General features: G+C 39.2%; 1 protein-coding gene across 1 annotated transcript; it reads left to right on the forward strand.

Annotated features, from left to right (window-relative positions):
* Positions 1 to 247: 247 nt before the first annotated feature.
* Positions 248 to 13060, forward strand: LOC126966953 (esterase B1-like). The gene is made up of 3 exons (XM_050811274.1): positions 248 to 403; positions 1629 to 1944; positions 12884 to 13060. Exons 1-3 carry the CDS (start codon positions 248 to 250, stop codon positions 12964 to 12966), a joined length of 555 nt encoding a protein of 184 aa, XP_050667231.1. The 3' UTR covers positions 12967 to 13060.
* The last annotated feature ends 696 nt before the right edge of the window (positions 13061 to 13756 follow it).

Below are 13756 nucleotides of genomic sequence, written 5' to 3' on the forward strand. Positions count from 1 at the left end.
ATAAAAAAATCACCAAAATATCAAATGTTTCCAGATTGCAACCTATTCTTCAGTTTTTTTTTCTGTGAATAATAAGAAAAAAATATTTTAAGAAAATTTGGTTGAATTGGCAAAGAATACCGAATAACTATCTCGCGTGCTTGTAGTTCTTATCAAATATGTGATAATGTTATCATAAAAATAATTGTTATTGATTGATGATAATATTATGTTATTATGAATGATATTATGACCATAACTGTTAATGATGTTATGGTGGCTGGTATTACTTGCTGCTGCAGTAGAAAGTAGCTTGGTGAAGATAGAACAAGGGTTGGTCCAGGGGATCCCCGCTGAGGATGGCGACTATGTGATGTATATGGGTATACCGTACGCCGAGGTAGACAGGGAGAATCCTTTTGGGGTAAGACTTGAAGTATTAAAAAATATATATATATATCATATAAGATTTACTTTGTGGGAGAAATTTTACATAACAGTACCTTGTAAAAATTACATTACATTAATCACATCATTGTTTTTTCAAGAATCCTGAGCGGCAGTGCATGTAATGTGCTCTGTCATGGGCAGGGCGTATCAATTACCATCAACTGAACATCCTGCTTGTCTCGTCCCTTATTTTCATAAAAAAACTTTTTATCATAGCACTGGTTACTGCCGAATATATTCATCATCAAAATAATATAATTGAAAGTGAGAAGCAAGAGTTGAAATATCATCCACATTATTTAAGTAGCTTTTTTCGTGGAATTAACCTCTTGTAGCAGGCCTCCTGGACAAGAGATAACGAAAATTAAAATATTATAATTGCGACTTATGTTATTCAGGAAATGTGAATATTTTATATTAAATTAATGAGTATACAAGCATTTCAGCATCGCTGAAAACGATTAAGGTGGAAGGAAGATAAGATTTTTTTAAACAACAAAGCAGTATCCGTGTTATCAAACTTGATTTTTGTGAGTTAACGATTGCGTTTATCAATTGGAGTTAAACAAATTACTCTCTAGATAAATAATTAATTTGTTAAGATTTAAGTAATTTTACAACTTTGCATTACTAAACACTTAATGAGATTATTAAATTTCATTAGAATTAATGAGCACCTAACCCTATACTTAGAGTACATAACTCAAGACCTACATGGTTATATTGTGTTTACGCAATGTACATTTTGACTATAATTATATTATGTTGTGTTTCCTATTAAATAATAATACAACTTTAGTTAACACTTTATCATTTTATTTTTTTTGGAAATTCTCTGAGTTTTAATTTTGATTGTAAAAGATGTGATGATATGTGTAATGTAATGTAGTATTTAAAAATACTGTTTGGCATAAAAATCCCGATTAATTGATCTATTAGAACCTTCCCCGTATCACATGAGGCTAGTTGATATTGGCTCTGTGATACTATGATTGACTAAAACTAACGTAAATGTTTAATATAGTATGGCTATGCCTATTACCTGTTGTGATCCGAGGTTGTTAAAATGGATTTTTTAAAGCGATCACATTTTATGTTCAAACATCATCGATCATATCAAAATCAAGAAACTCTTGCGGTTTATTTGGCTAAAGTTCCAACAATAACAATATTTATATATAACTTCATCTCGTTTTTAGACTGCAATACCCAATCCAAAATTCGATGGAATATTCCTGGCTAACGACGACACAGCTATATGCCCACAAGTGAATCAGTTCACCAACACTATAACCGGGTCTTTGGACTGCCTTCATGTCAATGTCTACGTTCCAAACACAACTGCCAAGCTCCCAGTATTTGTGTGGATATATGGTGGTGCTATGGTACGAGGATTCGCTAGCAGATTCTTGTATGGACCCAAATTCTTAGTTCGTCACGATGTTATTCTAGTAACATTAAATTACAGACTTGGCCCATATGGATTTATGTGTTTAGGGACAGACAAAGTGCCAGGTAACCAAGGACTGAAAGACCAAGTTTTAGCATTAAGATGGGTAAGAGATAATATTGCAGCATTCGGTGGTGATCCAGATAAAATAACAGCCGCCGGGGAAAGCGCTGGAGCAAGATCGGTTGAGCTGCATTTGTTATCTAGAAATGAAAAGCTTTTTCAACAGGCTATTTTGCAAAGTGGTGCGACTGTTCGATATGATCTAATATCTAGACCTGATCTAGAGCTTCCATTTAAACTTGCCAAACATTTTGGGCATAACTTTAATAACGTAGATGAAGCAGTTAATTTTCTTTCCAATAGAGAACCAAAAGAAATAATAGAAGCTAATGCCGCACTTTCCCAACCATCACTAGTCTGTTTCGAAGATAGTAACAACACACAAAGCTTCATTACTTCCCCATTGAATCACAACAATGATAAAATTAAAACAACGCCAATAATGTCCGGCTACAACAATAACGAAATGCTAATGTCACATGTTCGTAAAACCACTGAAGATTTCGAAAATAGTAATGTATTCTATGAAAAGCTGAAAGTATTTAATTTGAAAAATTTTGACAAACTGGTGAGTATAATGCGTCGTTATTACATCGGTGATGAGAAGATGACTCGTAGGGTGAGATGGGAGATTATTGATTTTGATTCGGACTTATCATATGCTTACCCTGTTCAGAGAAGTATTGATAAATTCTTAGAACACAGTGAATCCATGTTATTCCATTACATTTTTACGTACAATGGAAACAGGAATTTTGTGAAGTCCAGAGCAAATATTACTGAGGGCGGTGCAGCTCATGCAGACGAATTAGGCTACCTCTTCGACATGGTGTTCTTTGATGGAAATCCTGACGGGGAAGATAACTTGGTTTTGGAAAGAATGACGACAATGTGGACTAACTTTGCCAAATACGGGTTTGTCGAATATTATAAATTTTAATATGCTGTTGATATTATAACGATTTAACAAAAATAAGTTGTCAGTCGTAGGACTGCATGTCAAATATGAATTCTATTAAACTTCACATACTTGTTAACATTATTTTTGGGTTATTACAATACATTTTAGAAAGAATTTTACTAGGAATAATTTTTATCCACATATAAAAAATATTTTGCTACTCCGACTCACAAAAAAAGTGATTATTACCTATGTTTTGTATGATGGTGGAATTCGGCTTACTGCCCGACATCGATCGCGTATGTAACAAGTTAAGGCAATTTCTCGCAAATATCTTAAGTCATCGTGTTCCTTTCAAAATAAAATTAATGTTATATAACAGCTTCGCACAAACTTATTTACAATACGGTCTCAGTAGTTATGGTCGTACTTACCATACCTATCTTAATAATATATATAAAATACAACTAAAAGTTTTAAAAACAATTATCTCAGGTTCTATATAGCAAAAATATGAAAACAATGAACTAGGTATATACGTAATATACCTAGTTCAAGACCTACATGGTTATATTGTGTTTACGCAATGTACACTTTGACTATAATTATATTATGTTGTGTTTCCTATTAAATAATAGTAATTTTATAAGTAATAATACAAGTTCAGTTAATACTTTATCATTTTATTTTTTTTTGGAAATTCTCTGAGTTGTAATTTTGATTGTAAAAGATGTGGTGATATGTGTAATGTAATGTAGTATTTAAAAATACTGTTTGGCATAAAAATCCCGACGCAAACAATGAACTAGGTATATTTAAACACTGCAAAACATTACCGATACAGGAACTCTTTAAATACACAATACTTAAACAAGAATTCTTCAACGAAAATCTACGCATAAAAATGGAACACTCTATACGTACGCGGGCGATAACTTCACACCGGTTGCGCACTGAGCGAGCTAACAACTTGTACGGTGAGAGAACAACAAACTATATTGTTCCTCGCCTAATTAATCAACTACCCTCATCTCTGTCCAATGCAGTGACCCATAAAAATATTAAACAAAAACTAAAGGAATATTTCCTAGGTAATCTTTGATCGCATTTGTTATTAATAAGATGGTCATGGGATGCCTGGGAAATGTTTGAAATACCTGTTTTTTGGTTGCTTCGTATTGAAATAAATATTGGTAACGTACATATTATCTGTAATTGATCTCTTGTAGGTATGTAATTAATGTACTTGTAGCCAATTGTTACTTTCTATAGATATTAATAATTGTATGTAGATATAGAATTTAATGTTAAGATTATATTTATTTTGTAAAAACTGAAATAAGGCGTAAACTAAGATAATGCATTGAGGACAAACCTCTGTGGTTTTTACAATGTATCTTATTTGTTCACATTTTGTAAAATATGTATTTCGATAAAAAAAAAAGATAGGGTAGAAAACACAAAATTAGCGACGTCTCCACCCATTGAGATGTGATCTACCTAATTCGAGTGATGAAGAAAGAATGATTCGAGCTGATGCTGGGGTGCACGATACAGAGCAATATTTTAATTGTGGCCAAACCATTGCGCTTTGTAAAGTGCTAGAATTTGGCAGGCTGAAAGTATTACCTTGCTCTGTTTATAAGCTCCAATATCCTGGGAGCCATGGCTTTGCCTTCCAAATAAGCGCGAAATTTACAATCGCTCGAGATTCCAGACTTAGAATTACACAATACTAGGTGTGGCGTTAAGTTTTTGCAAAGATTGATGGTACGACAAACGGGTTATTAAGTGTTTAACACCTAAATTTGAGTCTTCTGACGGTGAGATCACGAAATGGAGACAGGACTACAGAAGACACCAATTTCTTCATAAAATAGTCGATGATTTCCCGAGAAAGACCTTCTTCGTATACTTCGTAGACGTGCTTCGTATACTAGAAAGGTAGGTCATTAATCAACTGGTGACCATCTAGTATTACCAATAGCTCGTAGTTTATAATGATTTCCATGTCTTTGAGGAACAGGCACGTAATAGCCATAGGCCTGCTTACATGAGTTTTCGATAAGCGCAATAACTCAGAGGTACACATTCATCACAATGAGAAAAATTCAATCTGGCCTGCTGGAGTTCATAACGTCTATAAGACGGAGCTCACCGAAAAGTTGTCTGTACCTGTACTTCTGTCGTGAATCCTGACACATCAATTAGCTTTTTTATTTTGCGGGCCAGGGTATCATTCTTCATATACATAGGTGGCTGGGTGGAAGGGGAGCTTTCGAAAATTTTAAACCTGCTCTTCGCTTAATACAACGTTACTAGATTTCGCACAAGTGATTTTCAACTAAAAGAATGTGGAGGCACAGTTTTATTGCTTCCTTAAAACATTTGTTCTACAGAAATCGGCCACTGCAACGACACAGGTACAGGGATTCTCCATAATTAAAACAAACCATGCCAATATTAAAAGGAACGTATCCTATTTATGAAATTAATTAAATCACTGTACAGAACTTATGGCTAGACACTTTTGCTATAGCAAATCACTGCGGAAGGGTTTAGATAAGCCTTATTGCAGTTGTTGGAATTGTGAAAACGGTGGTTTCCCTGTCCTTCCCCGGGGCGTAAAAATTCCCAGGCCCAAGGATGTCAAAAGAGGCAGCTAAGGGCTTTTAGAAGTGGGAGAGTCACGTTAAAAGGGTGAGACTCGTCCGGATTAAGTCCAGATTAAGAGTACCAGCCCCGCAAGAGACGGAAAATCCCTCCCCGAGCATTCTTACTCTGGCAGCCCATCGTATTAGGAAGGGCACAGAAGCGCGTATGTCAGTTAACAAACGAAGGCTTAATACTACGGCACTCCCTGCATTAGGCGGCAACCCCTATTAGTAATTCTTTTTATTTAAGTCTACCCGGGAGTTTCCAGATTCTGCACCCGCTTAGAACGCACGAACTACCCAAGCTTGGCTGCTCTGGACTTTAAAAGAGCTAAAGACGTCTAGCCCAGATCTGAACCCCTTGGTACCCACAAATCATTGTCAAATGGTAAAAAATGTGGCCTGCCTGCATTCTGTGACTAAGCGAAAAGCACTGTTCCGATTGGATATTTCAATACTTTTCACCAGCGTATCGGAACAGCAACTGTTTTGATTGAGACACTATGTTCTCTTCTTCATCTTTTTCCTGGTGATACGCTTTATCTATACATATAAATAAAATTGGAGTGTCTGTTTGTAATATTGAAATAACCGTTTTTTACTACATGTAAATGAATATATTGTTGCGTAGCAACGCTGCAACGTAAATGACGAGAGTGTCAAATTTCAAGACATTGTTAATTTCAACGGCTCCGTCAGCAATACTCAGCAAGCTCAGCGGAAAAGTGTTTACTTTAGACGCTGTAGACCCGGGTTAGATACACCTACCAGTGTATGGAATTTTTTGGGTTTTGTTAAGTTAATGGAAATTTCTAGTAAGTTCAGGATCAAATCGAACAAAAAAAAGGGATGGAAAATGTGTAAGCAGGATAAAAATAGTTAAAAGAATTTTCTAGTACAATTTAAATTTAAAGATAGAATGGGAGAATCATTTTAAAAATAGAACAGATCCGGGGGTATATAAGCCGTACTAAGCGTGGCCTACGGCAGTTCTAGTTCTGACTCGAAAGTGTATAGAAGAAGAAGAAGAAGAAGAAGAAGAAGAAGAAGAAGAAGAAGAAAAGAAGAAGTAGTGAAAAGTGGAAGTGTTCCAAGAAGAAGAAGATAGAAGAGACTTAGTGTTCGGTGCAGTGTGACGCGTTGAAGGTACTGCCGCCCACAAGAGGAACAGCGGCAGACCGGCAAGTGTAATATCAGAAAAAGTGAACGCAAATAAAGACTCGTTCCTTTAAGCGGAGTATTATTTCCAATCCCTGACCCACTCCCATGTCAATTGGTGTCAGAAGTGGGATTGGAAAGATGCCATTAGTGCCCAGGAACGAGAAGGGAGTGATCACGCGAGCGGGAGCAGCGGCAGCTGCAGAGGACGAGTCACAACAAGCATCCGGCTCTGGACTCAGTGCGACCGTGTCAGCACCGCAGGCTCCTGCCGTAGACATCAGCGCGCTCATGCAGCAGATGGCCGCCATGATGCAAGAGCAAGCGCGCCGACAGGAGGAGCAGCTGCGGGGCTTGCAAGAGGAACAAGCGCGCCGACAGGAGGAGCAACTGCGAGCCTTGCAGGAAGAGCAAGCACGTCGACAGGAGGAGCAGCTGCGAGGTCTGCATGAAGGCCTCTCCAAGGAAATTTTATCAGTGGTGCAGAAAAACTCCGCCCGGATTGACGCTGTAGAAAAGGAGATCGCCCGGATTGACACTGTAGAAAAGGAGATCGCCCGGATTGACACTGTGGAAAGAAAGATGGGGGAGATGGAAGCAACCATTCATCAGCTCAATAGGAAGGTCGTGTGTGGGGGTCCTTCAGCCAACCCAGGAGTCACCTGCGGAATCACATCGACCAGAAGTTTGAAAGTACCCCCCTACGACGGCAAGTCTTCCTGCGCCGCCTTCAAGCTACAATTAGAGACGGTCAGAAGAACAAGTGGTTGGAGTGACCAAGAAGCACACTCTGCCCTCACACTAGCGCTCCGTGATGAAGCACTTTCCGTATTGGAAGCACTCGGCACTGGGAAGGAGGGAGTAACCTATACGGACCTTCTTGACGCGTTGGAGGCACGTTATGGCGATAAACACATTGAGCATGTGTATCGGGCGCAGCTTAAGGACCGCAGTCAAAGGGCCAACGAAACTCTGCAGCAGTGGTCCGTCGAAGCTGAAAAGCTAGTGCGTAAGGCATATCAGTCGTCGCCAGCTGCAATAGAAGAAATGTTGCTCCAAGTGTTCATCGATGGAATACGGGACGCCGAAGTAAGAGCAGCCGTACGACTGAGTCATCATACTAGCTTAAAGGAAGCGGTGGCACATGCGTTGGAAGTGGAAGCGGTTCGCTACGATTCTCAGGCGTTGAGACTCCGCAAAATTGTAGCAGCAGATTGCAGCCGAAGGCAAGCATATAACCTAGTATGCTATGGGTGTGGGGAGCGAAGACACATTAGGAGCACTTGCGCCAGGCGTGAGAGCATAACGCAAGGATGCGGCGGTCTTAACATCACCGCTGGAGCAGCAGGAAAACTAGAAAAGGTCAGGGCAGTTGGGTGGGCGCTGGCTGGTAGACGCAAAGCCCCAAGAATCTTCGTTAAGCAGACATGTAACGGAAACACTTTAGTTATAGAGGGAATGATAAATGGAAAATCTTGCCGTTTCACTTTGGATACGGGAGCCTCACGTACAGTCGTTAGCCAAAGAAGACTAGAGAGCATCGAAAGACGACATATGCGAGAAAATGCAAACTTAACACTCACAACAGCTACCGGCCAGCGCATACCAGTCCAGGGAGAGAAGATCGTGGCCATGAAAATCGGTAATACGTTGTACTGGCAAAAAGTGGTAATATCGGATATCACAGATGACTGCATCATTGGGTTGGATTTTCTTCGAAATTATCAGTGTACGATTAACATGAAACATGGTGTATTGAAGCATGGAGGTGAAGAAATTCCAATAAAAGGCGGAACTTTTGAAGTGTTGTGCTTACGAGACACTACTTTAAAACCGAGATCGCAGACCCTAGTCCCGGTAGTCCTGCCAAGAGATGACAGAGGAAGACCTTGTAAATGCGCTTTAATAGAAAGAGAGACATTGGACACGAAATGGATCCCAGCCAGGACTGTTGTGGGAAACTCCCAAATTACGATGGTTCCCGTGTTTAATCCTCATGAGGACAAGCAAATCATTAGGGAAGGAACAGTGATAGGAGGTTGTGAGGAGATAGCTTGGTTAAGAAAGTGTGAAGAAGGGAGGAAGACCGTAGCTGCAAGCCAGGATGTGACCATACAGAAACTTTTGGATGGCTGTAAGGACAATCTTACCAAGCTACAGTTAATAAAAGCGAGAAATTTCCTGCTACGCTACGCCGGGATGTTCTCGAAGAACGACGGGTACATCGGAAGAACTGGTTTGGTGAAACACAAGATCGACACAGGAGACACTGTTCCGATACGGCAAAGACCAAGACGTATTCCGTTTGCACGTGAACAAGAAGTGGAAGACATGATTCGGGATATGAAAGAAAATGGTGTAATAGAACCGTCATCGAGTCCATGGTGTTCTCCAGTGGTTCTGGTGAAGAAGAAGGGTGGATCAACTAGATCTTGTGTGGACTATCGGCGTTTGAACGATGTAACTAAGAAAGACAGTTATCCATTGCCAAGAATCCATGACACATTAGATTCACTTTGTGGCATGACGTGGTTCTCTACTCTTGATTTGAAAAGTGGCTACTGGCAAATCGATCTGGACCCTAAAGACAAGGAGAAGACGGCTTTTTCAACCGGAAAAGGGTTATGGCAGTTCAAAACAATACCCTTCGGATTATGCAACGCCCCAGCTACTTTCGAAAGGTTGATGGAGCATGTGCTGGCAGGTATGTTGGGAGAAACCTGCCTTGTCTACTTGGATGACATAATCATTATGGGACGAAGTTTTGAAGATCATCTTAAGAAGCTCGAAAAAGTCTGCGCAAAACTGCAGGGTGCCAACTTGAAGTTGAGTCCAAAGAAATGTTCCTTCTTCAACGTCAGGTGAATTACTTGGGGCACGTTATCTCGGAGCAAGGCGTTGCGACGGATCCTGCCAAGATAAGTGCTGTCAAAGACTGGCCGACGTCGACAGAAAAGACACATGTGAGAGCATTTCTAGGACTATGCTTTTATTATCGACGCTTTGTGAAAGGGTTTTCCGATGTTGCTAAGCCCTTACATCGACTGACGGAGGTGAAAAGAGCCTTTTCCTATGATGAAGAATGCGAACAAGCTTTTTTAGAGTTGAAGAAAAGACTATGTGAATCACCTATCCTCGGATATCCTGACACAGAGGGAAGATTCATAGTGGATGCTGATGCTAGCAACACTGGAATTGGTGGAGTACTATCTCAGAAGAGAGAAGATCAAGAAGTTGTAATCGCATACTTTAGCAAATCTTTATCGAAGCCGGAGAGAAACTACTGTGTAACTCGTAGGGAGTTACTGGCCGTGGTGAAGACATTACAACATATCAAAAAGTACTTGTTGGATCGCAAATTCCTCGTAAGAACTGATCATGCCGCCTTGAAGTGGTTACTAGAATTCAAGAATCCGGAAGGACAAGTGGCCAGATGGATTGAGCAACTTCAAGAGTATGACTTTGAAATCGAGCAGCGAGGAGGAAAAAGTCATGGAAATGCAGATGCGTTATCTAGAAGACCTTGTCCGATGGAATGCAAACATTGCATTCGTCAGGAGGAGAAAGAGAATTTGATGATCCGGCTGATAAGAACAGATTCGATCGACGAGAACTGGAGCAACGATGCAATGAGGAGAGCTCAGGAAAATGATAAGGATCTTCAACTTCTTTTACATTGGCTAGCAAGTGGATCACTTAAACCAAAATGGTCTGAAGTGGCTAGACACAGTACGGCTACCAAGAGTCTCCGGGCACAATGGAACAGTTTGGTGATGCATGACGGGTTGCTCTGCCGTAAATGGGAAAACCCGCAAGGAAAGGATTGCCATCTGCAACTGGTCGTTCCCAGGGAGAAGGTGAACGAGATCTTGAGAGCTTATCACGATGGTTCTTCAGGTGGGCATTTGGGAATAAGAAGAACTCTCACAAAAATTAAAGAACGATTTTACTGGTTGCATTGCCGTGATGATGTGGAAGACTGATGTCGTAAATGCAAGAGATGTGCATCTGTCAATGGACCTCAAACCCGGAACAGAGGAGCTATGAAGTTGTATAATGTTGGGGCTCCGTGGGAGAGAGTAGCTCTGGATATAGCTTGACCGTTTCCAGTCACCAAAGCTGGACACCGTTACATAGTGGTGGTGATAGATTATTTCACGAAGTGGTCGGAAGCATTTGCTCTACCTAATCAAGAAGCAGTCACCGTTGTGACGAAGCTGCTGAATGAAGTTTTCTGCAGATTCGGTGTGCCTTTGGATATGCACAGTGATCTAGGGCGGAACTTCGAGTCACAATTATTTCAAGAAATTTGCAAGATCTTGGGAATCCATAAGACCAGAACTACGCCATATCATCCACAGTCGGACGGGATGGTGGAGAGGTTTAACCAAACATTGGAGTGGCATCTGGCAAAAGTAGTGGACAGTCATCAGGATAACTGGGATGAGTACATTCTACTGTTTCTAATGTCGTATAGATCCTCAATATACGACACGACTACGGTGACTCCTGCGTACGCCAATTTTGGAAGGGAATCGAAATTGCCAGCTTATTTACTCTCAGGCTGTCCACCAGATACTCCGAAAAGTATAACAGAATATGTGGATGAGTTACGGAACAAGATGGTTGACATCTACGAGGAAATTGGAACAACTGGGCTTAAAGCAAGTGAACGGATGAAGACCCGCTATGATCGAAGAGCTAATTGTCCTAGTTTTCAAGAGGGAATCCTGATTTGGTTACACAATCCCGTAAGGCGAAAGGGGAAGTCTCCGAAACTCCAACCAAGTTGGGAGGGATCATACAAAGTAATAACAAGGATAAATGATGTGACTCTCAGGATCCAGCGTAACCCTCGAAGTCCCCCAAAAATCGTACATGTTGATCGGGTGGCTAAGTACTACGGGAGCAACGATGATCGGGATGATCATGTCTTAGGGGGGGGCAGTGTTGCGTAGCAACGCTGCAACGTAAATGACGAGAGTGTCAAACTTTAAGACATTGTTAATTTCAACGGCTCCGTCAGCAATACTCGTAGCTCAGCGGAAAAGTGTTTACTTTCGACGCTGTAGACCCGGGTTCGATACACCTACCTGTATGGAATTTTTTGGGTTTTGTTAAGTTAATGAAAATTTCTAGTAAGTTCAGGATCAAATCGAACAGAAAAAAAGGGATGGAAAATGTGTAAGCAGGATAAAAATACTTAAAAGAATTTTCTAGTACAATTTAAATTTAAAGATGGAATGGGAGAATCATTTTAAATAGTGTGGCCTATTTCTGCGTGGCTTATTCCAATCCCTGACCCACTCCCGTGCCAATATTATATATACGGTACAAACACCAAAATAACATTTTTTACAATTTGAGTCTGTTTGTTCCGGCTAATCTCTGAAATGGCTGGACCTATTATGACAGGACTTTTACTGGCAGGGAGCTGATGTAATAAGGAGTAAATTAGGCTTTTATTTTAGGCGTTTACTTTAGAAAAATAAAGTAATGTTGCAATTTCTAAGAAACGGTGTAACTTTAAAAATAATTTTTATGGCAAAATAACGTTTGCCGGGTCAGCTAGTATTATTATATATTTTATACGGGAATATTGTTTTCACGTGTTAATTTTTATCCTTATTGAATTTAGTTAAGTTCTGGAATTAACAGCATAAACAGTCTACTGGCAGGGAGCTGATGTTATAAGGAGTAAATTAAACTACGTTTATTTTAGAAAAATAAAGTAATGTTGCAATTTCCAAGAAACGGTGTAACTTTAAAAATAATTTATATGGCAAAACAACTTTGCCGGGTCAGCGGTCAGATTTTGAAGTGTTTTGTGAATGACCGGTGGTTTCTTTCCCACTTTCAGCAAGGAACTGCAATTCTGTTTTCTTTAACGCTATTCAATGACTGATAGTTAATAATATGTGAAATGGTGGAACGGTGGACGGAAAGTATCAAACATAATAAACCCGTTCAAATTTGAAATCAGTTAAAATAAAATGAGACTAATTTAAGTTATCAAACTATTTTTACGCTCACAACTGTTATAACCGCTTTTATATGAATGTTTGGGAACACGGACTAATTTTATTTACCAAAGTTATTTGGCAGTTGGTAAATCTCCTAAAGGCGTGACAAAATATTATTTATATGCTCATTGATTTAAATAATATTGATCATATTTAATACCTATATTTTTTATACAGTAGTCAAATTTATGTATTTAAATTGCAGTGACCCAACTCCAACGACATCAGAACTGTTACCAGTGCGGTGGAGGGCCGCCCAACGAGACGCTCTGCATTGTCTTCAGATAGATTCAACATTATCAAGCTGCAAACGCCCCAACCACAGACCTCATGCACTATGGGACTTGTTTTATAAACTACTGCAATAAACAATGTTTGAAAATCTTGTCTATATTTATAAGCTTTTATTTCTCTAAATATAAATGAAATGAGTTCGAGGACAAAATGCAAAGGAAATCAAAACTAAGTTATTATGAAGAGCGGCCAGTGCAGTAATATGTGCCAACGAATAAAGAAAAGAGTGTAGGAGTAACTCATTGAATTGAACTGTTGAATTCTTTACGATTTTACATTTTTATTTATACAGTTATGTCTCACTATCTTTTTACATTTTTTTTAGGAATTAACTATTTCACCGTAACAAAATAATATTTTAGAAAATGTTATAATCGTCCAAGCATAACTTATGCAGCCGATGGAATCGCTTTTCAAATAACATAATATGTGTTCGGTTCTAATCGTAAAAATCGCGATTCAAGAAGTAGAACTAAAAATAACATTTTAAGATAATTTCGTAATAAACAACATCCTGTCTTGCAGCAAGGTCAGGTAGGAGATGCAGATATTTCGATAAGTACTCTTTTACGTCCAAGTTCCTTTGCACAAATTTCCTTTCGTTATTTAACTGTTATTGCGAATTAGATAAAATTTGAAAATTTTATGAGTACATATTATTTGATGTGTTTTATCGTTTAGGTAAAATTGCCACAGATTACTGAGTCTTACCGCAGAAAGCTATATAATGTTGTTTGCTATATAGAATTGCGATAGTTATAGGCCCCCTATTATTTATAATTAT

This window comes from Leptidea sinapis, chromosome 11, assembly GCF_905404315.1.
Source record: "Leptidea sinapis chromosome 11, ilLepSina1.1, whole genome shotgun sequence".
NCBI lineage: Eukaryota > Metazoa > Arthropoda > Insecta > Lepidoptera > Pieridae > Leptidea > Leptidea sinapis.

Coding starts and splice junctions, on each gene's coding strand:
- LOC126966953 (XM_050811274.1), top strand. CDS start 248: ATGTTATGGTGGCTGGTATTACTTGCTGCTGCAGTAGAAAGTAGCTTG. Junction 404..1,628: donor ACAGGGAGAATCCTTTTGGG/GTAAGACTTGAA, acceptor TCTCGTTTTTAG/ACTGCAATACCCAATCCAAA. Junction 1,945..12,883: donor AGGGACAGACAAAGTGCCAG/GTAACCAAGGAC, acceptor TTTAAATTGCAG/TGACCCAACTCCAACGACAT.